The 26976-nt window shown below is 34.6% G+C and overlaps 1 protein-coding gene across 4 annotated transcripts in view; it reads left to right on the forward strand.

Moving 5' to 3' along the window:
- The window catches only part of DBF4 (DBF4 zinc finger), a 31793-nt gene extending 5327 nt beyond the window's left edge, over positions 1–26466 (forward strand). Inside the window, exons 3-12 of one of the 4 annotated variants that reach the window (XM_030307900.2) lie at positions 2990–3169; positions 4619–4669; positions 5154–5223; positions 5444–5520; positions 13814–13850; positions 15368–15410; positions 18389–18517; positions 18971–19082; positions 22217–22341; positions 24580–26466. In XM_030307900.2, the coding sequence (XP_030163760.2) occupies positions 2990–3169; positions 4619–4669; positions 5154–5223; positions 5444–5520; positions 13814–13850; positions 15368–15410; positions 18389–18517; positions 18971–19082; positions 22217–22341; positions 24580–25564 (1809 nt within the window). In that variant the 3' untranslated portion in view covers positions 25565–26466. Of the gene's footprint in view, positions 1–2989; positions 3170–4618; positions 4670–5153; positions 5224–5443; positions 5521–13813; positions 13851–15364; positions 15411–18388; positions 18518–18970; positions 19083–22216; positions 22342–24579 lie in introns of all 4 variants that reach the window. The other 3 variants (XM_030307898.2, XM_030307901.1, XM_030307902.1) reach the window with 3 other exon arrangements.
- Positions 26467–26976: the final 510 nt, after the last annotated feature.

Below are 26976 nucleotides of genomic sequence, written 5' to 3' on the forward strand. Positions count from 1 at the left end.
TGCACAGGTAGAGTTTAACCTAAGGCTTGAAAGTCTAGTAGGAATATACCAGGTAGAGTCAACAAACTAAATAGAGGAAAGAGTATATTTGAAAAATTTTTTTAAGTTTATTCTTGAGAGAGAGGGAGACACAGAATCTGAAGCAGTTTTTAAGCTCCAACCTGTCAGCACAGCCTGACACGAGGCTGTAACTCCCAAACCACAAGTTCATGACCTGAGCCAAAGTCAGACATTCAACCGACTGAGCCACCCAGGCACCCCTAGGAAAGAGTATGTTTAAAATATGGGGTGCCTGGGTGGCTCGGTTAAGCGTCCAACTCTTGGTTTTCAGCTCAGGTCATGATCTCACGGTTCATGAGTTCAGGCTTGCTTCAGGCTCTGTGCTAACAGCCTGACACCTGCTTGGGATTCTCTCTTTCCCTCTCTGCCCCCCTCCCCTGCTCGCTTGCTCTCTCTCTCTCTCTAAATAAACTTAAAAAAAATGAAGCTATATGCATGTTATATGCTAAAATTAATTACCAGTGGGTCAAGGTCTAAACATAAGAGCTAAAACAAAATATAAGGAAAAGTCTTCATGACATTGGATTTGGCATTGATTCCTTGGATATGAAATCAAAAGCACAGAGAATAAATGAAAAAATAGATAAATTGAACTTCATAAAAATGAAAACGTTTGTGCACAAAAGTATATTATCAAGAGGGCAAAAACGCACAAAATGGGAAGAAAAAGTATTTGCAGATCATGTACCTGGTAAGAGGTTAATATCCAGAATATATAAAGCGCTCCTGTAGCTCAACATCAAAAAACAACCCAGTCAAAACATGAGTAAAGGACTAAAATAGACATTTCTGTAAAGAAGATGTACCAATGGCTAATAAGCACATGAGAAGATGCTCTACATCACTAATCATTAAGAAGATACAAATCAAAATCACAAGGAGATACCATGTCACATCCATTTGGATGGTCAGTGTCAAAAAAATAAGTTGGCAAGGATATGTGGAATTTGGAACCCTTGTGCACTGTTGGAGTTATAAAATGGTGCAACTGCGTGGAAAACAAGTTATATCCAAAAGATTTGAGAGGAGGGCCTTGAAGAGATATGTTCATAGTGGCATTCACAATAGACAAAAGGTGGAAACAACCCAAATTTTCATCAGGATCAATGGATGAACAAAATGTGGTCTATACCTGTAATGGAATATTATTCAACCTTGAAAAGGGGTGAAATTCTTTTCCATGCCACAATATGGATGAACCTTGAAAACACTGTCCTAAGCAAAATAACTCAAATACAAAAGAACAAGAACATGATTGCACCAGTATGAAGAATCTGGAATGGTTAAATTCATAGAAACAAAGTAGGACACAGGTTAAGAAGGGCTAGGAAGAGAAAAAAAAAATTGGTGGGGGGGGGGGGCTTGCTGTTTAATGGACTCAGAATTTCAGCTTAGGATGATGGAAAAGTTATAAAAGTGTATAGTGGTAATGGTTGTACAACATTGTAAATGTACTTAAAATACCACTGAATTGTGTACTAAAAAATAGAATAGTCAATTTTACATATACTTTATCACAATTTTTAAAAAATATATAGGAGATTGGGCTTGTTTGGAAAAATTGGAACCTCTGGCAGCACTGAAGCCACAGTTATGAAAATGAAGAAAACATTTGATGTGTAAATTGTGAATTTATATTCCTGCTGGCACTTGTAGGCATTTGAGTTTATAATCCCTGGAATTAATAAATGTGAATATCTTATTTACTAGTTGATGAAATGTTGCTCAGAAAAAAAGGAAATAGTGATTTACATCTAGCCACTGGTATAAGCAGCAGATTCTGCTTAATGCTTAGATGGAATTAATTCATGTTACATATTTTGCTGTTTTTATTGTTACTTCCATTTATGTTGTAAGATCCTATAGAAATTAGATACAGCTTTTTAAAATATTTTAGAAATTTTTCATTTATGGAAGTAGTTAATGATTGATAGTATTTATGTCTACTTTAATTTTCCTGTCCTTGGATGGGAATGATCTTTGATAATGTTGACATTTGGTACCTGCATTTATAAATTCAGGCATTTAAACAGTGGTTTTCAAAAATTTCAGTAGGGTAATTGTCTTTGACCTTAGACTCAAAGGGTAAAGGTCCCCTTGTATACGTAAAGATGTTATAACTGATTTTGAGCTGTACTGTCCAGTATGATAGCCATTTGGCACACGTGGCTATTTAAATTTAAGTAAAGTTTAAAATTCTGTTGCTTGGTCACATGAGTTACATTTGTTACGTTTTAAGTACTCAGTAGCCAAATGTGGCAAGTTGGCTACCATATTGGACAATATGCTGGTAAAGAACATTTTCATTATTGCATTAAGTTCTACTGAACTGTAGTGCTTTAGAGGATGGACTTGAGTCACAATACCTATGTTCAAGTTCTGTTATTTACTGCTGTTGTAACCTGCAGCAAGTCACTTAACTTCTCAGTTTTCTTCTCCACAAAATGTGGATATTAGCAATATTAGGACCATGGAGTTGTTGTGGATTAAACTAATTGGGATATATAAAGTACTTAAAAATAGTATCTAGCCCATGCTGGTTGTTACTGGAACTCCCATTGTACTTGCTCAGAACTCATAGTCAGAAGAACACCTTATAAAAACCCCCAATTTACAAATTAAAAAAAATTTTTTTTAATGTGTTATTTTTTGAGAGAGATAAAAGAGTGTGAGCAGGGGAGAGGCAGAGAGAGGGAGACACAGAATCCAAAGCAGGCTTCAGACTCTCAGCTGTCAGCACAGAGCCCGATGTGGTGCTGGAACCCATCAGTCATGAGATCATAACCTGAGCCAGTTGGACCCTTAACTGACTAAGCCATCAGGCGCCCCTACTAATTATTACAATGTATCAAATTTGCATTTTATATTAAAAATATGAAACAGTCTATAGTTTATATGGCTTATTTGAAAATACTTTGGTTTCCTTTAGCGAGTTGAAGAATTTCTCAGCAAAGATATCAGTTACCTTATTTCAAATAAAAAGGAAGCTAAATTTGCACAAACGTTGGGAAGAATTTCTCCTGTACCAAGTCCAGAATCTGCATATACTGCAGAAACCACCTCACCTCATCCCAGCCATGATGGAAGTTCTTTTAAATCTCCAGATTCAGTAAGTATCTTACATTCACAAAGGCCATAGCTGGAGGATCTCATGATTTTCAAGAGACTGACAGTCGAGTTCACTTAGGTAGAATATCTACATTGTGTGTGGCTTTCCAGTCTTTTTTTTTTTTTTTAATGTTTATTTTTGAGAGAGAGAGTACTAGTGGGGGAGGGACAGAGAGAGGGAGAGCATCCGAAGCAGGCTACAAGCTCTCAGCACAGAGCCCCAACATAGGGCTTGAACCCACAAACGGCGAGATCATGACCTGAGCTGAAGTCAGTCGCCTAACCGGCTGAGTCACCCAGGCACCCCAATAAAGTTATTGTCTTAAAGTATGGTGATTTTTCTCCTAATAATTATGCAATCATGCTCGGCTAAAATAATAGCTTTGCATTTGGGGATGACTTTTATTTTGAAGAGTAATTTACAACTAAAAGTAACAGTAGATCATTATTTAAAGAAGAAATGGAAACTTTTTGTTTGCTTCACAGCGTTAGTAAGCAAACAAAGATTCTGTAGGCCAAATCCGGCCTGCCACTTGTTTTTTACAGCTTATGAGCATGGGTTTTATATCTTTAAATGCTTGGGCAAAAATCTAAAGAATATTTTGTGACAAATTTAAATTCAGATGTCATTGTACATAAAGTTTTATTGAAATACAACCAGTCCTGTTTGTTTACAAATTGAGTTTGCTATATAGGAAGTATTGGATAATTGGGGCAGATACTATATGGCCTGTAGAGCCTAAAACATGTACGATTTGTCCCTTTACAGAAAAAGTTTGCCAGTCTCTGTTTTAGTTATTTAGTTATCTCTAGTACTCTGTTGACAGTAAGTTTGAAGATTATAGTCAAGGATAAATTGTGGAAGGAGAAAAAACAAATACAAAGAAGGGGAAAAAATTCCAGGAAGGCTCATGCATTTTTTCACTTTAATGCTTTTTTGCAGGAATGAGATTATATACTAGCGAATGGTTCCAAATGAACTGTTGCTCATAGCATTTCAATTGCATCTCCAGTATTTAAAATGTGAAATACCATGTAAAGACAACATATACAATTGATATTCGTAGATCTTCATTTGAATAGGGAATTAGAATCTAAACTTAGTTTTTAATTATAGACAGTTTCAGAAGAATCTAGCTATTTTATTTTTAATGTTTAATAGAATTTACTACAAAACTAACCTATGGTCTCATTTAATTGTTTAGTTGCTCTATCAAGAAAAGAAGCAAACTTTAATAGATCTTATTCCCAAGACTCTAAGGAACTCACTTTTACTGTACATTTATTGTGTTGATAGTCTGTAATACTTGTACAGATACCTTTCATTTATTTTTGATATTTTATTATTAAAATTTATAAATTGTATCTATTTATTTTAGCTATTTTTAAATTTTTTCCCAATGAGGCATTATGTTATAATGTTTAACGTTTGATCTCTGGTCTTTAATAGGTGTGTTTGAGCAGAGGAAAATTATTAGTTGAAAAAGCTATCAAGGACCATGTAAGTATGAAATTTAAAAACTGACAGTATTTATTCTGTTATTAAAAATTCATGTGGAAACGGAGATGTTCTCCAAATCTTCCTTTCCTAATTTTAAGTAGGAAAAGCGTAAATATCAGCATGTGTCTTGTTTTACAAAGAACAGAATCTACTTTTCATGAAGAAACATCTCCATCTTGTGGCCTTTTAAAATATTACTGCAGACATACGAAGCTTATGGCATTTTTGTATTTTTAAATGAAATTTCTTGAAACTGTTAATTGGAAGGCTACAGTGGGATTAATTGTGAAGTATATGGGAATATATTAAACAGGGTTGATTTTAGAAATCGCAAAATAAAAACTGGTGTACTCTTTGCCCTTGTAACTGTGTATGTTACTAAATACCCACCTCAGTGACATTAACCCTCAAATAATTTTTAAAATTTAGCTCATTTAAGTTAGTAATTTTCTAGAAAAACTGTCAAACCTTTTTTATTTTACAGGATTTTATTCCTTCAAATAGTATATTATCAAATGCCTTATCGTGGGGAGTAAAAATTCTTCATATTGATGGTAAGGATTTTATCAATTTTTTGACAATATTTGTTAAAAGTATTAATTTGTACCCCTTGGTTCCTAACTTTAGGTAGGGAGTATTCTGATAGCAAGAGGTCCTATAATGACCTATAATGATTTAGGTGAAAGAATTACTTAAATCTAGTAGTAAGAAAATAGCAGTGCTTAACTCTAAAGATGAAAATGCTAATCCTAAACTTTTTTTTTTTTAATGAAGACATTAGATACTACATTGAACAAAAGAAAAAAGAATTATATTTACTCAAGAAATCAAGCACTTCTGTAAGAGATGTGGTATGTTATTTTCCTTAATTTTTAAACTAATCACAGTGATCAAGGTTGGTTTTTATTTATCTATAAATTATTCTTGCCAAGTAGAAAATATAACTTGCCAGCAAAGGTAAGCCTTTGTACTGTTTCCATCTCTCTGTTATTTGAATAAGGTATTATGTATCATTTAACTTTAGGATTACTCCTGAGGTAAAAGTTGTTCCTGGGAGGCTGGCATAGTTGTATTTATTTTTGGTTGCTTCTTTGGCTGCTGTTGCTTTTTATTAGATACTCTTGTTCAGTTCTGAAGGAAAACATAATTAGCTTATTGCAGGAGAAGCTTCTAATATATATAATTTATTTCTTTGGTGAACATAAATAGGAAATGTGTTTACTTTTCAACTGCTCTGGATAGCATTATGACAAAATCTTGTTATGCACTGTGGCTTTCTGGCCTGAATTCACAATATTTGCTAATTGAGTACATTAGGCATTGCAGTGTTAGACCTAATGTTTCCATATCTTGTGTCTTCCCTTTTCAAAAACTAGCTTCCTCCTTAGAGCCTTTATACCAAATCAGGGCTTTTCCATCCTTTAAAATAAGTATAATAAAACTTACCTCTTTTGATCTCCATCCTTCCCTGATAACCATCCAATCTTTTTATCATCTAAACTCAAATCTCCACTTTCATACTTCCCATTCACTCTTTAGCCTATGAAGTGTAAAACTCCGGACTGATTTGCCAAATAGAGTTAACACTTTTTTTTTTTTTTAATGTTTGTTTATTTTTGAGAGAGAGACATACACAGAGCTGTTAGCACAGAGCCTGACGTGGGGTTTGAACCCACAAGGTGTGAGATCATGACTTGAGCTGAAGTCATACGCTTAACCAGCTGAGCCACCCAGGCACCCCTGGAGTTAACACTTTTTAAAACCAGTCATATTGGTTCTGTGAGCTTTTGTTCATCTCCTTTTTAGTTCACCTGTTTTCTTCTGGAAGTTACCATCTCTCATTTTTCTCACAGTTCTCATACCAGTGTATTCTTTTGTGATCTGCTTATTCTTCGTCAATCCTAAAATGATTAAAATATAAAAGGAAAATTTTATAGAAGAGTATATGTATAAACACATGTAGACATAAATAGGCTGGCATGTCAGGGAAATTTTCTGAAATCAAATGCACCTTGATTTTTGTGTGGGAGAATGATAAATGATGAAGCAGGAAAAATTACGAAGTTCAGATAGGACCTTGCACATTGTATAAAGGAGTTAGAGTTTATTTGGAAAGGTTTGGAAAATTACTGAGATTATTAATAGGAGAGTAACCTAGTTGAATAGATATGAAAGGTCTGGTTGCCAGTAAAGCATGTTTGCTGGTAATAGTGACATTGGAACAGTGACTTTTAAACTCTTCTGAACACAGTTTTCAATAAGAAACATATTTTACATCATGAGTATTCCATATATGCATGTTATGTGCAAAGATACCTAAAGTCTTAATGAATTTTATATTTTTAATAAGTTTGCATTTGTATAAGATAGGAACAATTTGCAGAAAGTAACAAATAGTTTACTTAATACTTAATGCTTTGAATGTCTTATTTACAAGTGATAAAACAAACCTCCAAATGGCTATTTCCAAATTTTAAAAAAATTATGGGTGAATATACCTTACTTGAAATATGCTAAATAGCATTAAGCTACCTTTACTGTTCTTTACAGAGTTTTTGGATGGTATATAGAAACAAATACGAAAATGTAAACTCACAAGGACATTATGGTCTCTGAATACACAAATGTATTTCTGTCTACATGCAGTGTATTTAAGTACATATCTGAAACAAGTTTCATGAAATAGTATTTACCCTTAATGTGATTTATGCCAGTATTTCAATAGTATTGTATTTTCATTTGTAAAAAATACTAGTCACAACTCTTAAGTTGATAGTAACCTGCTAATAGGTCATGGTTCATAGTTTAAAAAGTATTCAGGGATATTTTGTTTACACTTACAACCCTCAATATTCAACAGATATTCAGTCCTGTTATGGGCCCGGCACTAGGGGTTGTTGCCCTGGTGAAACAAGAAAAACAATGAAAGTGTGATAAAATAGCTGTGAAACAGATCTTTTCTCTCAAAACAAAAAGGAAAAGAATACCAAATTTATCTGTAGTCCAGGATGTATACTTGTCAGGGATTGATTGATTGATTGTATGTATGTAAGAAATTTTGTTTGTATATGAGAAGAAAATGTTTCTGGAAAATTTGGCTTGCCAAGTACTAAAGTTGAATGAATGCATTTTGCTCCACTATTTAAAGTGCTTGGTTGGGGCGCCTGGGTGGCGCAGTCGGTTAAGCGTCCGACTTCAGCCAGGTCACGATCTCGCGGTCTGTGAGTTCGAGCCCCGCGTCAGGCTCTGGGCTGATGGCTCAGAGCCTGGAGCCTGTTTCCGATTCTGTGTCTCCTTCTCTCTCTGCCCCTCCCCCGTTCATGCTCTGTCTCTCTCTGTCCCAAAAATAAATAAACGTTGAAAAAAAAAAATTTAAAAAAAAAAATAAATAAATAAAAAATAAAGTGCTTGGAGTTTTTTTTCTTTTCTCGGTTTACTTGAAATTTTGGGGAGTGTGTGTGTGTGTGTGTGTACGTGTGTGTACATGTACGTATACACATACATATGTACATGAGGAATATCGGTCTTCTTTTTCTGTTTTGATGTCTTTGGTTTTAGCGTCAGGGTAATTCTCTCCTCAAATGCTGGGATGTATTTCCACTTTTATTTTCTAGATGGGTTTTTGTCGAGTCAGTTTTATTTCTTAAATGTTTGGTAGAATTTACTAGTAAGGTTATCTAGGTCTGGAATTTTCTTTTGAAAATCGCCAACTATGAATTCAATTTCTTTATTAGATAAAAGAAATTCAGGTTATTTCTTCTTGAGTGTATTTTGGTGTTTGGAATTTGTACTTCCTGTCTAAGCTGTCAAATTGATGGCAAAGGTGTTTGTAATATTCCCTAATTAAGCTTTTAGTGTCTATGGAGTCTGAATGAGGTTTCGTTTTTCATTCCTGAGATCATTATTACATTTTTTTCTTCATCAGGATAGAGTTTTATCAATTTTATTAATCTTTTCAAAGAACTAGCTTTGCTGTAAATTTTTTTTGAGCTCTGTTTTACTGCATTCCCACGCAATTTATATAGAGCTTTATATACATATATATGTGGGCGTGTGCATGTGTATATAATATATATGTTTATGATATGCATTAAATATGTATAATATATATGGTATTTATGGATATAGTATACATACAGACACTGTTTTGGAGCAGCTGTAGGTTCATAGTAAATTTGAGTAGTAGGCAGATATTCCCACATACCCCTTGCCTCTCAGTATACACACAGCCTCCCCCGCTATCAACATCCTGCACTACAGTGGTACATTGATTATAAATTGATGAATCTTTATTGATAAGTTATCATCACTTAAAGTCCATAGTTTACGTTAGGGTTCATTCACTCTTGATGTACATTCTGTAGGTTTGCACAAATGAATAGTGACATGTATCTTCCATCACAGTATCATACAGAGTAGTTTCTCTAAAAATGCTCCATCTATTCATCTCTCTCTCCCTCCTCATAACTACTGATCCTTTTTCCATAGTTTGGCTTTTTCCAGAATGTCATATTTGGTATCATATAGTATGTAGCCTTTTCAGATGGGCTTCTTCAGTTAGTGATAGGCTTTTAAAGTTTCTCCATGTCTTTTCATAGCTTTTTTATTTTAATTGCTGAATAATTCCATTGCCTGGATTTGCAACCTTACTCATTCACCTTCTGAAAGACATCTTGGTTGCCATGTGCAGGGTTTTGTTTGGACCTTAGTTTTCAACTCATTTGGATAAATACCAAGGAGTATAATTGCTGGATTAGATGGTAAGAGTATGTTGAATTTGGTAAGAAGCCGCCAAACTGTCTTCCAAAAGGATTCTACCATTTTACATTTCCACTAGCAATGAATGATTGCTGTTTTAATTCTTTTATGGTCAGAACACCCACTTTGTGTGATTTCAGTTCTTTCAAGTTTGTCAAGGTTTGTATCATTGTCCAGAATATAGTCTCTTATGCAAGTTCCATGTGCACTTAAAAAGTGTATATTCTGGGGGCGCCTGGGTGGCGCAGTCGGTTAAGCGTCCGACTTCAGCCGGGTCACGATCTCGCGGTCCGTGAGTTCGAGCCCCGCGTCAGGCTCTGGGCTGATGGCTCGGAGCCTGGAGCCTGTTTCCGATTCTGTGTCTCCCTCTCTCTCTGCCCCTCCCCCGTTCATGCTCTGTCTCTCTCTGTCCCAAAAATAAATAAACGTTGAAAAAAAATATTAAAAAAAAAAGTGTATATTCTGCAATTAATAGATGGAATGTTCTTTTTTTTTTTTTTTAAGTTTATTTATTTTGTGAGGGGCAGAGACAGAGCAACTAGAGGAGGGGCAGAGAGAGAGGAGACAGAATCCCAAGCAGTATCTGTGCTGTCAGTGCAGAGCCTGACATGGGGCTCAAACCTACAAACTGGCTCAGACCTACAGACCATGAGATCATGACCTGAGCTGAAACCAAGAGTTGATGCTTAACCAGCTGAGCCACACAGGCCACCCCAATAGGTGGAGTATTCTTTAGATGTCAAATAGGTCAAATTGTATAGGTTTTCTGTATCCATACTGATTTTTTGTCTTATTCTAGCCATTACTGAAAGTGAGAGGAGTACCGAAGTTGCCAAGTATAATGTGAATTTGTGTATTTTTCCTTCCAGTTCTGTCACAATTTTTGACTCATGTATTTTGAGTCTTCTTAGATGTATACATGTATATTATTCTTATGTTTCTTTGTGAATTAATCTTATCATATGTCCCTCTGTCCCTATTAGTAAGTAACCTTATTGTCATATAATGTCCCTGTGACCCTGTTAGTATTTCATGTACTGAAGTCTGTGTGTCTGAAACACTATTGCCACTTTTTTCCTTTTTTTATTACTATTAATTTTTTTTAACATTTATTTTAGAGCGAGAAGGAGACAGTAAGAGCGGGGGAGGGACAGAGTGAGAGGGAGGCACAGAATCTGAAGCAGGCTGCAGGCTCTGAGCTGTCAGCAAGAGCTTGATGTGGAGCTCTATCCCATGATCCGCAAGATCATGACCTGAGCAGAAGTCAGACACTTAACTGAGCTACCCAGGTGTCTCCAGCTTCCTTTTGATTAGTGTTTGCATGCTCTTTTTTATTCCTTCTCCATTTACATGTCTGTGTGTTTTTTAAATGCGTTTCTAATAGATATTTGGAACTTGTCTTTTTATTAAATCTGCCAATGTCTGTCTTTTAATTGGCATGTTTTTAATGATTTCTACTTAGTAATTATCAGTATTGTTTAATTTAGGCCTAGTAAGTATACTAATGTTTTTCTCTTGGTGTTCTCTGTATTTTATTTCTCTGTTTCTCTATTTTCTGCTGCCTTTCAGATTGTTGGAAAATTTATCTCTTGGCTTTTTGACCATATCCATTTTTTTTGTTTTTGTTTTTGTTTTGTTTTTAGTTGTTGCTTAGGATTTAAACTATACCTATATAACTTTGCATAGTCTATTTAGAGTTAGCATTTTACCCTTCAAATAAAATGTAGAAGGCTTAAGACTTTTTGAACCCTTTTATCCTCCCAAACCAATTTTTGTGGTATATTTTGTTAGATTTGCATTTTTTGAAAAACCCACCAGTTTTACCCTTTTAGCTCGAAAAAGTCATATAGAGGAGAGTGTGAGAATGTTTTTATTTTGCTTTCATTCCTGTAAGATCTTTTCACTGGATAAAGAACTATGAATTAATTTTTTTTTTTTTTTTTAATTTCAGGGGCACCTGCGTGGCTCAGTTGGTTAAGCATCCTACTCTTGATCTCAGCTCAGGTTGTGATCTCACAGTTCGGTTTGTGAGATAAGCCCTGCTTCGGCTCTGCATTGGCAGTGTAGAGCCTGCTTGAAATTCTCTCTCTGCCCTTCCCCTGCTTGTGTGCACTTGTGCACATGGTCTCTCTCTCAAAATAAATAAACTTAAAAAAATAAATAAATAAAAATTCTTTATTTTAGTACTTTTATTTTATTTTTTTTAACGTTTATTTATTTTTGAGACAGACAGATCATGAACGGGGGAGGGGCAGAGAGAGAGGGAGACACAGAATCAGAAGCAGGCTCCAGGCTCTGAGCCATCATCCCAGAGCCTGACGTGGGGCTCAAACTCACGGACCGCGGGATCATGACCTGAGCTGAAGTCGGATGCTTAACCGACTGAGCCACCCAGGCGCCCCTTTATTTTAGTACTTTTACAGGTGTTCTACAACTATCTTGCTTCCACAGATTTTGATGAAAAATCTGGAGTCATTCGATTGTTGTTTTCTTATATATAATGATCATTTTTCTCTATGTACTTCCAAAATTTTTAATTTATCTTTGGTTTTCAACAGTTTGTGTTATGCCTTAGCATGGTTTACTTTGAGATGATTCTGTTTGTTGTTCACTAAGCTTCTGAAATCTATAAACTTAATGTTTGGGAAGTTTGAGCTATTTTGTTAAACTTGTTTTTCTTCATTCTGTTTCTTCTATTTCTGCATCTCCAGTAACACTAATTTTAGACCTTTTTTTGTTAATTATAGTAGAATACAAACAAGGTGCTTATTGGGTCCCTGAGAGACTGTTCATTCCCCCGCCCACCTTTTTTTCCCTCTGTTCTTCTAAGTAAAGATTTTTATTGATGTCTTCCAATTCTCTGACACTTCAGTGGATCATCTGTGTTTTTAAGCCCATCCAGTTAATTCCAAATCATGTATTTTTCACTACTACATTTGATTATTTTTAAATAGTTTGTCTTTTTTGCAGAGAACTTGTATTTTCCCATTCATTTTAACTGTGTTTACCCTTAAAGTCTTTCTCTGATAATTTTGACATTGGGAACATCTTGGGGTTGGCATCTGATTGTCTTTTTCCCTCAAGAATTGATCATGTTTTTACTGATACTTAATATGTCAAATAATTTTTGATTTATATTAAATATTGCAAATTTATGTTGTATAGACTTCCAGAGCTATTACAGTACTCTGGAGAATGCTGATTTTGTTGCTGTCGTGATTGGGGGTTTTGTGTGTGTGATTGTTTTAGCAAACATTTGTCAAGTTTTGTTCAAACTATCAGTTCTGTCTCAATTTCTGTACATAGCACTTCCAGTCTCCGTTTTGGTTTTCAAAGATGTGTATGCAGCTGTTTGTTCTGCACATGTATCACTTATAGGTTAGTCAAAGGCTTGGGCAGTGTTTAAATCTTAGTTCTATTTTCAAAGCCTTGAAGTTAAACCTAACACCTATTTTGGATATATATAGGTAATAAGGGATCCCTTTCTCCAACTTGCTACTTTCTGCAGTCTACCCTTCACTCTCCAGCCTACAATGGCCCTTTCCCTTGTTCTTATGTTTAGAAAGTCAGGATTTCTCAATTTTAGTTGCCTATGGCACCTACAACTGTAGTTTGATAACTGGAATCCACCCTGAGGTAGAACTGTGGGAGAAAAGGAAAAAATAGTCCATGGATTTCCTTTGTACTCTTGGGACTACAGGAAATATGTGGTTTATATAGAAGTTTTAGCCACTGGCTCCACTAATTGCTGCCAACTCTGTGATTAGAGGTTACATTGTGAGATAAAGGGGAGGATGGGAAGTGTAGTCCCTTAAAGGTGGCCTAAGTTTTGGATTCTTTCTACAGTATGTCTGCTTTTATTTACTTTTCTGTTCTCCTGCAGTTGCTTATTGTATTTTATCCAGAGTTTTACTTGTAATCAGGGGGATTGATTAACCATATTGAACATATTCCACCTTGACAGGAATTGACAGACTGTAATATTTCAATAATTCCTTTGTTCATTCTATCACAAATGTTTTGTTGAGTAAAAGCATAAAAATAACTTACAATGACTTTTAGATTATTTCATTAACTGTACCTTTTCCTCATTGGTTGATTTCTTTCTGTGAAGACAAAAACAATTATAGCTAGAATGCAAGGTATTTTGGGGGTGCATTATAAAAGTGAGCTTGTATTATGTTCACTGTTTCATGTCTTTGGTTGAGTTGATTTTTAAAAGCAAGCTTCTCTCCCCCCCCCCCCAAAACTACAGTAATCACCCTTTTTTATTTAATACTTTCCCTGTATGATGGTCTTCAGGATAAAAAGAGCCATTGCAGTTGCCATTGTCACAGTACTTTCAAATCCAGTGTTTTCACTTTTTTTCTTTTTTTTTCTTTTTAGGGGAAAAGAGTAGGTATTGGTACACAGAAAGCAAGAAGTAAGTATTTTGATATCCTTAAGTGTGTTTGATTTGCCTTTAGAAAATAGAACATATAAAACTCCTCTGAAAAATCATGTAAACAACACTTCAGGGAACTCGTTCAGTAGGTCTTAGCCTTTTTTAGAATATGGACACCTATGGTAGTCTGGTGAAACTTATGGACCCCTTTTCAGAATAATGTTTTTAAAAACATTTGAAAAATTATTAGATTACTGAGAAAGTCAGTAAATGAAATTCAGTTGTCAGAATATTTTGAGTTATGAAATCATGATATACTTGATTTTTTTTACACATTAAAAATGAGTTCTAGCAGTGATTCTAATTGCTATTGTAATTTTGCAGTGGTAAGCTATCAGTGGTGCTTTCGAATATCTGTAATAACTAATATGAAAGTATTTCTTTTATTCAGTATCAGAATTACAGGCACTGCTAATACCACTGTGATCCTGTTCCTTATATGCATAACTGGAGGAAATGTTAAATTTTGGTTAGAGATCAGTGAAAATAAAAGTTGAAAATTTTTCCTGTTTTAGCTCATTATTTTCCTGAATTCTATTCATAGATCTTTTGCGGGATCCCTTCAGTTTAAGAATCTCATGATATAGACAGAACTTCTGGTATTTTGGAAATGGGCTGGTATTGTAAAATATCTCACCTGAGGCTTAAAACTTTGAGTTGAAATGAAATGGATAATGGATATAGATGGTCCTCAATTTACAATGGTTTGGCTTATAATTTTCCATCTTTACAATGTTACAAAAGTAATACACATTCAGTAGACATCGTACTTCACATTTTGAATATTGACCTTTTCCCGGGCTGGCAGTATGCCATACAATACTCATGACGGGCAACGGCAGGGAGCTGCAGCTCCCATTCATTTACGTGGTCGTAAGGGTAAACAACCAGTATGCTTAAAACCATTCTGTTTTTCACTTTCAGTATAGTTTTCAATAAATTACATCAGATAGTCAGCATTTTATTAGAAAATTGGGCTTTGGGTTAGATGATTTTGTCCAACTATAAGCTAATGTAAGTGTTCTGAGCATGCTTTAAGTTAGCCTAGGGCTAAGCTATGCTGTTTGATAGGTTAGGTGCAGTTTCATCTTAAAATATTTTCTTTTTTTTTTTTTTTTTTTAAATTTTTTTTTTCAACGTTTATTTATTTTTGGGACAGAGAGAGACAGAGCACGAATGGGGGAGGGGCAGAGAGAGAGGGAGACACAGAATCGGAAACAGGCTCCAGGCTCTGAGCCATCAGCCCAGAGCCCGACGCGGGGCTCGAACTCCCAGACCGCGAGATCGTGACCTGGCTGAAGTCGGACGCTTAACCGACTGCGCCACCCAGGCGCCCCTTAAAATATTTTCAACTTAAAATGGATTTATTGAGGTGTATCCTGATTGTAAATTGAGGACCTGTACATAGTTGGGTGGGATTTTTAGCCAGAGTATTTTTTTTTAATTTCTTGGATTTATACATATCTAATAATAATGTTTTGTTTGTTCTCAAGCAGGTAGACTTAAAAAACCTTTTGTAAAGGTGGAGGATATGAGCCAGTAAGTATCTAAGTTCAGTTAAAAGAAAAAAAATCTAATTAATTAAGCTATCCCCACTAATATTATTAGGTCTCTTTGTTAGAGTTATACTAATAGGCAGGTGCACAAGGTGGAGAAAGTAGCATTAATTAATTTTTGCTCAAAAATTAAGCAATTTTTAGCTTAATTTAGTTTCAGTATGTTGTAGATGATAATTCCTTGAAATATTTGGTTTAGAGCAGTCATGAAACCAGCTCATTTTTTTAATATTTCAAATAATGATTTGCTAGCTAACTGCAGTACCTAATGACTTAGAAATACTGTTTAAAGATTGCTTCTACTTTGTGAAAAAGAAATTATTAGGTAATATTTGGAAGTACAAAATCTGAGAATAACCTTTAGTAGTTTTCTTGAACTCATTCTGAAGTTTCAGAGTAATCTTAATGAAGACTGTATACAAGGAAATTAATTTGACATGAGAATTAGATAACTTTTTCTTAACCTTCTAGTTACTCCTTTAGACATGTGTGATTAATTTTGGGTACTCATTGAGGTGACAGATGTGTTGAGTGCTTCTTTTTATGAAACGTATTACTATGAGGAAAAAAAATGCAATTCAAAGTTAGGCCTAGAGAAGGCACCATTATATGGAAAGATATCCCAAGTTCATAGATTGGAATACCTCAGACTGCCAACATGTCAGTACTGCCCAAAGCGATCTACAGATTCAGTGCAATCCCTGTCAAAATCCCAATGACGTTTTTTGCAGAAAGTGAGAAATACATCCTAAAATTCATACCAAATGGCAAGGGACCACAAACACCCAAAGCAATCTTGATAGAACAAAATTGAAGATCTAGACTTCATGATTTTGGAATTTACTAAAAGCTACAGTAATCAGAACAACTTGTTATTGACATAAAGACAGATGTGTAAACCAATGGAAAAGAATAAAGAGCTAAGAAGTAAAATCTTTACACGTATGGTCAAATGGTTGCCAGCATTATTCAGTGGGGAAAGGACAGTCTTTAGCAAATAGTAGTGGGGAAACTACATATGCACATGCAGAAGAATGAAGTTGGACTATTAATTTATACCATACATAAAATTAACTCAAAATAGATCAAAGACTTATAACTATAAAACTCTTGGAAGAAAACAAGGGGAAAGCTTTATGACACTGGATTTTGCAATGATTTCTTGAATATGATACCAAAAGTACAAGCAACAGATAAAATAAATTGGATTAGATCAAAATTATAAATTCCTGTGCACAGCAGTGAAAAGTCAAACCATGGAATGGGAGAAGATATTTTTAGATCCTTTATCTAATATAGTGTAATATGGGGGGTCGGGGTGGAGCTTGGGAAGATAGTGGAGGAGGATCCTCAACCTATGCCATGTTTACAACTAGTTAGCACTTGCATCTGAATGAATAAACCAGAGAACCATCTGAAGACTGGCAGAACAAACTTCACAACTAGATGTGGAGAAGAAGCCACATCTGAAAGATTAGAAAGGGCAGAAATGGTGATTGGGAGCTGCAGGCCCTGGCTTGGAGAGGTGAAAGCACCAGGCAGCCCACAAGGGGAGGATGAATCCCTATAATGTCTGGCTTTGAAAACCAGAACAGCTGAGTTCCCTGATTTTGTATAACCAGCAGGACTTGGATCTTAGAGATTTAAAAGTCAGCTGACTTACTAGTGAGTTGGAAGGGCATGTGATAGCTAGGTTCCTGCCCTTAAAGAGACAGCAGCCTGCGAAGAGGCAACATAGAAACTATAGTTTGCATAATGCCTGGGGCAAACAGGAGGAGCATTCGGTGATGTATGGAATTGTTGAATCACTATATTATACACCTGAAACTGATGTAATAACTATTTTAACTGTACTGGAATTAAAAACTTAATTTAAAAAATGTAATATTAAAAAGCCAACAGAAAATCAAATTATCAGATTTTAAAAATGGCACAGGACTTGATGTTTCTCCAAACAAATTACCAACAAATACATGGAAAGATGTTCAACATCACTAATTACCAGAGAAATGCAAATCAAAACCACTATGAGATATCTATCACCGCACACCATTAGGATGGCTGTTATTAAAAACAAAATCAGAATCATAGGTATTGGCAAGGATGTGGAGGAATTGGAACCCTTGTGCACTGTTGGTGGGATTGTAAAATAGTGTGACCACTATGGAAAACAGTATGGAGGTTCTTCATAAAATTGCAACTATGATATGATCTAGGAGTTTCACTTCTGGGTATATATCCAAAGGAGTTGAAAGCAAGACTTGCACATTCCATGTTGGTGGTAGTACTGTTCATAGTAGCCCAGCAGCAGAAGCAATCCATATATCCATCAGCCAATGAGTGGATGATACGGTATATACATAAAATGGTTATTATTCAACCTTAAAAAGGAATTAGTTTTTGACACATGGACGAACCTTGAGGACATTACGCTAAGTGAAATAAGTGGAAAAATACTACATGATTCCATTTAATGGGATGTGTCAAGGGTTGGTGGGGAAGGGAGAATGAGTTACTGTTTAATGGTAGAGAATTGCTGTTTTTAAAGATGAAAAGAGTTCTAGAGATGGACAGTGTTAATGGTTGGAAAACACTGTAAATGTACTTAATGCAGCTGAAGTGTACATTTAAAAATGGGTAAAATAGGGGCACCTGGCTGGCTCAGTCAGTAGAGCCTGTGACTTTTGATGTCGCTCATGAGTTTGAGCCCCATGCTGTACATAGAGATTACTTTTAAAAAAAAATGGTTAAGATAGTAAGTTTTGTGTTATTTTACCATATTCTTTTTAAAATGTTTGTTTTTAAGAAAAGAATTAGGTCTAGGAATTGGGAAGGAAAGCCTAACTGATTTCTGTTATTTCAGATTCTAGATGAATTCCATGTTTTTGAAATAGAAGACTTCAGTTGTGTTTTTTTTTTCACCCTAAAGAATTTCATGTATTTGTCTTTTTACTTTTTTAGACTTTATAGACCATTTTATCTTCAGCTGACCAATATGCCTTTTATAAATTATTCTATTCAGAAGCCCTCCAGTCCATTTGACGTAGATAAGCCATCTAGCATCCAGAAGCAAACGCAGGTTAAACTAAGGTTGGTTTAACCTTTAAGTGATTTTTTTCGTTTTAAGCAAATATTTAAAATAATTCATTTAGCCATGGTGGTGTGTGTGTGTGTGTGTTTATGTTTGATCAACTGTTACGGTTTTACCCCTTATGTATTTTTAATGGCTCTCTGCTAGATTAGAAGTCTGAATCTCTTCTAAGTCAGATTTAGACAGATCAATAGATTGAGGTTGAGGGGTGGCTTACAGATATTTACGATTAAAATGTGTTATATCTCCTAAGTAATCTACAATATTCTACAGAATAATTACTGCATTCTTAGTTTGCTTCTTAATTTCTTAAAAAGAAATATATTTAAAAGTATTTATTGATGTAAATCTCTGGAGATTATAGCAGATTGTTTGATAGGTGAGGACGGTACACTTTATAAATTACTTCTTAATGTTCAGGAGTTAATTCTTTTACCGTATATTTCTATCAGAATCCAAACAGATGGCAATAAATGTGGAATCCCAATTCAACTCCAGTTGAAAGAGAAGAAAAAAAAAGGATACTGTGAATGTTGCTTGCAGAAATATGAAGATCTTGAAACTGTAAGTGTCATTTTATACTTAGGGGGTTGATATTTCTAAAACTATGAATATTTACTGTTTAAATTTTAGCTTATTTTTCTGATTGTGGTTCATAACTTGTAAGTAGCATGTATTTCTTTTTTATAGAATTATCTTAAATTTTAAGAACCCAAAGTGGGAAAATAATATTTTGAAAAATTGATTTTTATTCATTAACTCAGCAAATATTTATTAAGTACCTGTGTTATACCAGTCACTACTCTGAACAAACAGCATTGAACAAAAGAGACCAATTCCCTACCCTTGTGAAAATTACATTCTATGGAAGGGGGTGGGGGATAGGTAACCACATGGTAAGAAAAGTAAAAAGAACATGAGATCAGTGCTATGAGAAACTGTAAAGCAGGAATGGGAGTGTTGATACTTATTTAGACTACATAAGGAAAACATAGATAACTGAATATTGAATGCAATATTGTGATTCAGTAAAGTGAAATTGAAGTAGAAACCTAGGAAGTGAGGGAACAAGACTCATGGATATTGAAATAAGCAGTGCAAAAGTGCTAAATTAAACTGATTTGATGGGATTGAAAAAACCATTAAACTGGTAGTGATGACCTAGTGGAAATGATGTGGTCTGGTCAGATTGTGGATATATTTAAAGATGGGGTGAAGGGGATTTGCCAGTGGATTGGATGTTCAGAGTAAGAGAAGATGCTTCAGGCCTGAGGAATTAAAAAATGAGCATATGATTAACTAATAGGAGGATGAGAAGAAAGTAGAATTCTTTGAATTAGCAGAAAGAGAAATAGAATAATTGGAAGGGGTACGGGATGAAGATGCAGTTTGTAAAGTGATAAATAAATTAAAAAAAAAACAAAAAAACGAAAGCTTTGTTTGGATCCTGCTACCCAGCTTTGAATCCTGTCTTCCTGTTTGTGTGACCTTGGACAGTGGTGGGAGCTGTGTTTATTAAATTTTAGGTGTTATTATTTGAGTTGGTCATTTTAGTGGATATGTATGTTTGGATATGTTAGTTTGGTAGAAGGTGGTAAAAAAGTTTAAGGAGAAAGAATAATATTTATAGATATCTAAGAAATAAGCTATTTCTGTTTTTAGACTCTAAGTTGAAGTTTGATTGTTTTATAACCCAAAATATATTAGTATTTTGTGTTAGTATTTTGTGTTTTATTTATGTAATAAAGGAGAAATGTAGGGTTACTTTAAAATTATTTTTTTTAATGTTTATTTTGAGAGAGAGGGGGACAGAGAAAACACTGGGTATATAGACTTGTACATGTGCAGAGGAAGGACAGAGAGGGAGAGAGAGAATCCCAAACAGGATCAGCACTGTCAGCACAGAGCCTGATGTGGGTCTCGATCCCAAGAACCTTGAGATCATGACCTGAGCCAAAGTCAAGAGCCGGACAATTTACCAACCTGAGCCACCTAGGAGCCCTAAAATTATTTTTAATCAGAAGAAGCTAAAACTATCTTAGAAATATTTCCCCTTCCCAAAAAATCATTTTGAAATTTAAGTTCTAGATTGGTCCTGAAATTTTGCTTTGCTGTTATTAAAATGGAATAATCTCTAATGGATGTTTTCTTTAATACCAATTTGTTATCCTCATTTAATGTTCAAAAAATGTTAGGACTGAAAAATGAAAACCTGGTCACTGACACAAGGAAGGAAAAGTAGTAGATGTTGGGATTTATATTTTAAAATCATTTGTTATTACAGTTTTTATGTATCTGTTTCTTAGTTGCTGAGAATAAAGAAAATATTATTTTGTTTTTCTGAATCTTAGGTTTTAGGGATTCAGTTCCACCTGTATCAAGGCATTCATTTAGCAGATTTGATTACTGGAGATTAAGCAACAAGCAAGGCAGACATATTCCTTTCCCTTAGATATTTTATGGTATGAGAGAGAGGATTGATACAAAACATGCCTTTGCAAGTAGGATAGTATCAAAAAAGTGAAGTATACAGTGCAATGGTAACAAATAATGAGAGGGTACTTAACACTGGATAAGGGACTTAGAAAACTCTATTGAAAAAGCGACATTTAAGTCAGGACTTCAGAGAAGAGGTAGGTGGAGGTAGAGGACAGCTACATAAAAGTTGGGAGACTGTTTTCTTAATTTATTACAATTAATTTTCTTTCTCCTAAAGACATGAGTAAATGGAATCTAAACTTAAAAGTTAATGTTTCTTTTTACATTTTAATCATTTCTCATTTGTTTGACATTACTGGGCATAGATAATTTGTATCTGGGCAATTTTGCAACTTAGGAAGGAATAGTCCAGAATACTTTTGTTTCTTGTAATCACTGGAGACTTTAGTTTTTGGAAATACAGTCAAATCATCAAAAGTTACATGAAACTAGAGAAACGGAAGTGAGGTTCTTGCACAGTCACTTGGTACAGCCTTCTAGGTGCAATTCCCTTATCAGCTGACAGAGAAATAATAGAATTAGCCTGGAGATTCCACCTATTTAGCAGAAACTTTGTCTCCTTTGAGTTTTATCCCATTACACTGAACTTGTTTACTATTCTGCACCACATTTAAGACTGAGAATAACTGTCAACTAAACTTAAATTAAAAAAAAAAAGACTGAGAATATAATTTCCATATTCTCCATTATAAGCATTGGGTAATGGAGATGGTTTACTTGCTCATTCTCAAATGTGTTCCTCAATAGTGAATTCTTTCTTTTTTTGTACCTCACAGCATTTATTTCACTTGTTTTTATAATCGCCTTTTGGATTCCTATAGGTTAAACTGTAACATTTCATTCATTTAATATTTTATAGGCCCTACCATATTTACTTAGTGGTAATTGTGTAAGAATGAAATAAAATAAAGGGAAATACTGTCTTAAGAGTATTAGCACACTCTAAATGCTAAATGTTACTGTTGTATTTCTCCATCTTTGTCTTCATTTTCTGATGTAGTTTATTTGTAGTTCCATTTAAACCACAAATTTATTTTACTTAACATTCTTTGAAGTTCTAGTAAAGGATATTTCTTTGGAGTAGTTATAAGAAACCTAATCTTAGGGGCATGAAAATATTAGAAAGCTTGAACAAAAAGGAATCTGTTTGTTTAAGAATATAATTATATGATTTATGTGTATTTTTGTTTTTGTTTTAGCATCTTCTAAGTGAGCAACATAAAAACTTTGCACAGAGTAATCACTATCAAGTTGTTGATGATATTGTATCTAAGTTAATTTTTGACTTTGTGGAATATGAAAGAGACATGCCTAGAAATAAAAGGTAATATATCAACCTAAGTTTTAAATTTTACCAGAATATTAAGCTGTTTCATTAAACTAAAAATAAATCCGTTTTTCGTTCTTAGAAGGAATATATCTTTTCAGGATGTAAATGATTAAGAACTGATTACTTCTTTTCTCCCCACTCCCATCCCCTCTTCACTACCAAAAGTGCTGACTTTAGATTACTTTTAAGGTCTTCAAGTCTTGTTATAGTCTAGAAGGGGAGTTGGCAAACAGTAAATATTTTAGGCTTTGTGAACCATAAGATACCTATTTCAACTACTTAGCTTTGTCATTGTTCAGTGGAAGCAGCCACATCCAATATGTAAGTGAGTGGGTGTGGCTGTGTTCCAATAAAGCTTTATTGAAAAATATATAAATGATAGACTAGATTTGGTCCATGTGCTATACAGTTTGTCAGTCCCTGGTCTGGGACCATAAAGTTTACCATCTTCTTGGACTAAAAGAGCTAGAATTTTTAGTTAATCTTAAGGAGTTTAAATAAACCTTCTTCTGCTTACTTCTGTTAAGTCTTTATACTTTCACTAAGTTTTTTTTTCTTATATTCTACTTGCCAATAATATTTACTAATAGTACTTAACAGAACTTTGAAATATGAATACAGTACTGTTCATTAGCAGTTTACTGCACTTTGACTAAATGATCCTGGTTAGATTATTCCCATAAATCCAAAATAAAAAGACATGCTTTCACTTGCTAAAATTTATAGTAACTCATTAGGCTATTCAGTCCTTATATCTGTTTTTAGTCTACTCTTAAGGCTTAAGGAAGATTAGAAAATATATCAAGGTACAGGTTCAGAAAATTAACTGCAAATTCTTTTGATTATATCTAGGTAGAACAGTCTAAATTTATTTCTGTAACATTCAGAATGGTTGTTTATTATTGACTTAAGATATTTGGAGAGGAGCCATATTTTCAATTATTAAAAGTATGTGGGGAGCGCCTGGGTGGCTCAGTTGGTTGAGCCTTGACTCTTGATTTCTGCTCAGGTCATGACCTCAGGGTTGTGGGATCAAGCCCTATGTCAGGTTCTGTGCTGAGTGTGGAGCCTGCTTAAGATTCTCTGTTTTTCTCTCCCTCGCTCCCTTTGCTCTCTACTCTCTCCCTCTCCCTCCCTCCTTCTGTCCTTCTTCCCCCGCCTCCCCCCCATCCCCCTGCCACTCATGCTCTCTCACTCTCTCTTAAAAAAAAAAACTATAACTATGTGGGCTACTGTAAGAATTCAGAATTCCCTAAAAATTTAATCTGCAGCAAATTCTGAACTAGTACTTAAATATAGACTGGTTTTTCCTTAATTACATTATCTGCATAATTTTCATCTGTGTGCACATCACCTAAACATCTCTAGACATTAAAGGAGAGAGCGGTATTGGACTAGTAATTTTACATTTTTAGTACTCCATTTGTTCAAGAGGAATTCTTGAGTGAAAGTATAAACAAAATAAATATAAAATGGTCCTTGCTGGTTTTGAAAGGGCAGGCTGAATTCTATATTTCTCTGTGTTATCTGTGACATGTAGAACAGAAAACATAAGTAGTGAGCTGGTAAGTTTCTCTCTGTATATAATTTAGTAGGATTGTGTAATACAAACTAGCATACCAAGGATATTAAGAGACGCCATGAAGAGGTTTTCAGGTCAAATACATGTGTGAAACTTCAGGATTACTATTTTGTCATTTTTAGAGTATAAAGATACCAGGTTTCTGACTCCATATGTTCTTAGGTATTTTACACTTAAATATATACAAGTGGGGAATATGTTTCTGCCTTAGGTCCCAATACTCATTCCCCACATTGTTAAGTAAAATGAGGAGACAGTATTAATGTAAATGAAACCATAGAAGTTAGGATATTTTTCAGGATAATGAGAACAATATTGAGAGAAGACCCATATCTCTTTACTGTCCTCTTTCTTTGAATTATATGGTTAAAGTAGTTGTAAACATCACATTTAAGTAAGATAACTGGTTCCCTCTGGGAAGAAGGGGAAGAACATAGATGAGAAGAGGGGGTACACTAGAGTTTTCAGCTATATCAGTTTTGTTACTTTAGAGACATCTAAAGTAAATTTGGCTGAGTGTTAAGATTTCAGTATTTTTGTATTATTGTCTAAGTCAAATAAGCTATATAAGTAGTTTTAAAAGATACTAATTTGACTTTAAACTAAGGAATTTTTATAGCAATTTAATTTTTTCTTTTTGTTTTATAAAGAATAAAATACAGTATTGGATCCCTTTCTCCTATTACTGCAAGTATCTTGAAAAGGTCTGAACCAAAAGAAAAGCTAGAATTGCAACATACTTCTCAGAAAGACTTCAAGGAAAATAATGTACAGGTAGTTGAGCAGCGTTTCCTGTATAAAGAAGTCCAGGAACCTGAACGGAAGTTTGTGTTTATTTCAGAATGCATCCCCTGCCCTTCAAGTGAATTGAGAGGACTCGATGAGAAAGCAAATAGTAAATGTTCCAAATTAAATCCAGTTGAAAATGACCTAAAACAAAATTTTACACATCTACCTCCACATAAAAATAAACAGGGATGTATTCTTGACATTTCTGAACATAAATTAATGATAAATGAAAGTGACTTAGAAGAACTAAGTGTAGATCGCTGTCCACGTAGGCTACAGACATCTGTACAAGTTTCTAACGTCAGTATGGATAATACTGCATCTCAACCAAAACAAAAGTCAGATACTGTGCTTTTTCCAGCAAAGGATGTGAAGGAAAAGGACCTTCATTCAATAGTTGGTCATGATTCTGGTCTGTTAGCAATAAACAGTTCACAGGAGCACCTAACAGTTCAGGCAAAGACTCCATCCCAAAGTCCCCCTGAGGAACCCAGTGAATGCAACTTCAACAATGTGGATAGTTTACCTTCTGGTAAGATCCATCGGAAAGTGAAAATATTATTAGGAAGAAATAAAAAAGAAAATCTGGAACCAAATGTGGAATTAGATAAGAAAAGAACTGAATTTATTACACAAGAAGGAAACAGAATTTGTAGTTCACCAGTACAATCTCTACTAGACTTGTTTCAGACTAGTGAAGAGAAGTCAGAATTTCTGGGTTTCACAAGCTACACTGAAAACAGTGGTATATGTGATGTTTTAGATATTTGGGAAGAAGAAAATTCAAATAATTTGTTGTCAGTGTTTTTCTCTTCCCCTTCAGCTTCTACATTTACTGGCTTTTAGACTTGAAATAAATACCTTTCAGAAGTGATGAAGATCATATTCTTGAAAATTTTAATAATGTGTATGAGAATGCTTAGTTTATTTTCTTTTTGCCAACTTTGTTTACAGAACTAAGTGTAAATATTAACAATAAAGGTGATGTTTGCATTTTTCTACAGAATTGGATACCTTTTATAGGAAAATTGTAGAATAAACTTGTGACTTATTTTACACACTATGTTTTAAGAATTATGAATAATGTTTTATGTCACTGAACTTGAAGTGAAATTTTGGGTATATTAATATTTAGCATTATATATTTGGATAGTCTAGTTCTTTCCAAAGGCTATTAAAATAAGATTCCCATGATAACCTGAGAATATTGCTTTTAAAAACCTAATTTTCACACAAAAGGGAAAAACCGTATTAATTTCTGTGTTTGGGTTTTGGAAGTCATTATTACTTGATACTGACCTACGTGGACCCTGCTCATGTGTTGGCACCAAGGAGTTAGGTTATTTGAAGAGATAAATAGAAGCCATAAAGGGAAAAACTTAGCCAAACTACTATATGGAATAAATTTCCCATTGTTGATTATTCACCTTTAGAAAGATTTTCTTCCAAAATGACTCATTATCCCCTAATTTGGTATCAGGAAATGAAAGAGGGAGGATGGCATTGAACTATAAATAAAAGTATTGAAGCATTGTGAAGATTGCCTTTGATTGGGCACTTAGCAACTCAATAATTGAGGGGAAAAAAATAGTCAAATACAAGAAAAATTTCAACCATTCAATCTTTAGATGGTAGAGGCGTTTGCCTTTGAGTGTGTTCTTCCAGGAGAGGCATTTACAGCTAATGACATTTTCACAATAAAAGTTGGTGCCATTGAATATTTTTGAATATATTGTCATTAAAAATTAACTTTGGGGGCGCCTGGGTGGCGCAGTCGGTTAAGCGTCCGACTTCAGCCAGGTCACGATCTCGCGCTCCGTGAGTTCGAGCCCCGCGTCGGGCTCTGGGCTGATGGCTCAGAGCCTGGAGCCTGCTTCAGATTCTATGTCTCCCTCTCTCTCTGCCCCTCCCCCGTTCATGCTCTGTCTCTCTCTGTCCCAAAAATAAATAAACGTTGAAAAAAAAAAATTAAAAAAAAAAAAAAATTAACTTTGATTACCATTCTTAATTATTTGAAACCCTGTAGGGTTCCTAGTGTATTCGTTTATATGTTCTGAAGTGTGTGTTTTGACTGTGTGGAAAGTGTCAGTGAGAAATAGTAGCTTTTCATCACCTTTTTTGGTCCTTCTGGTACCTTAAGTAAGTAGGATCACTGAAATACTCTTTTACAGTGCATTCATGCAAACCTTGTTTTCATTGTAAATTACTATAGCATTTTCTGTCACAAATGCATGTGTGTGTATGTAAATCTATGTCAG

The sequence above is a fragment of the Lynx canadensis genome, chromosome A2 (genome assembly GCF_007474595.2).
Source record: "Lynx canadensis isolate LIC74 chromosome A2, mLynCan4.pri.v2, whole genome shotgun sequence".
Lineage (NCBI taxonomy): Eukaryota > Metazoa > Chordata > Mammalia > Carnivora > Felidae > Lynx > Lynx canadensis.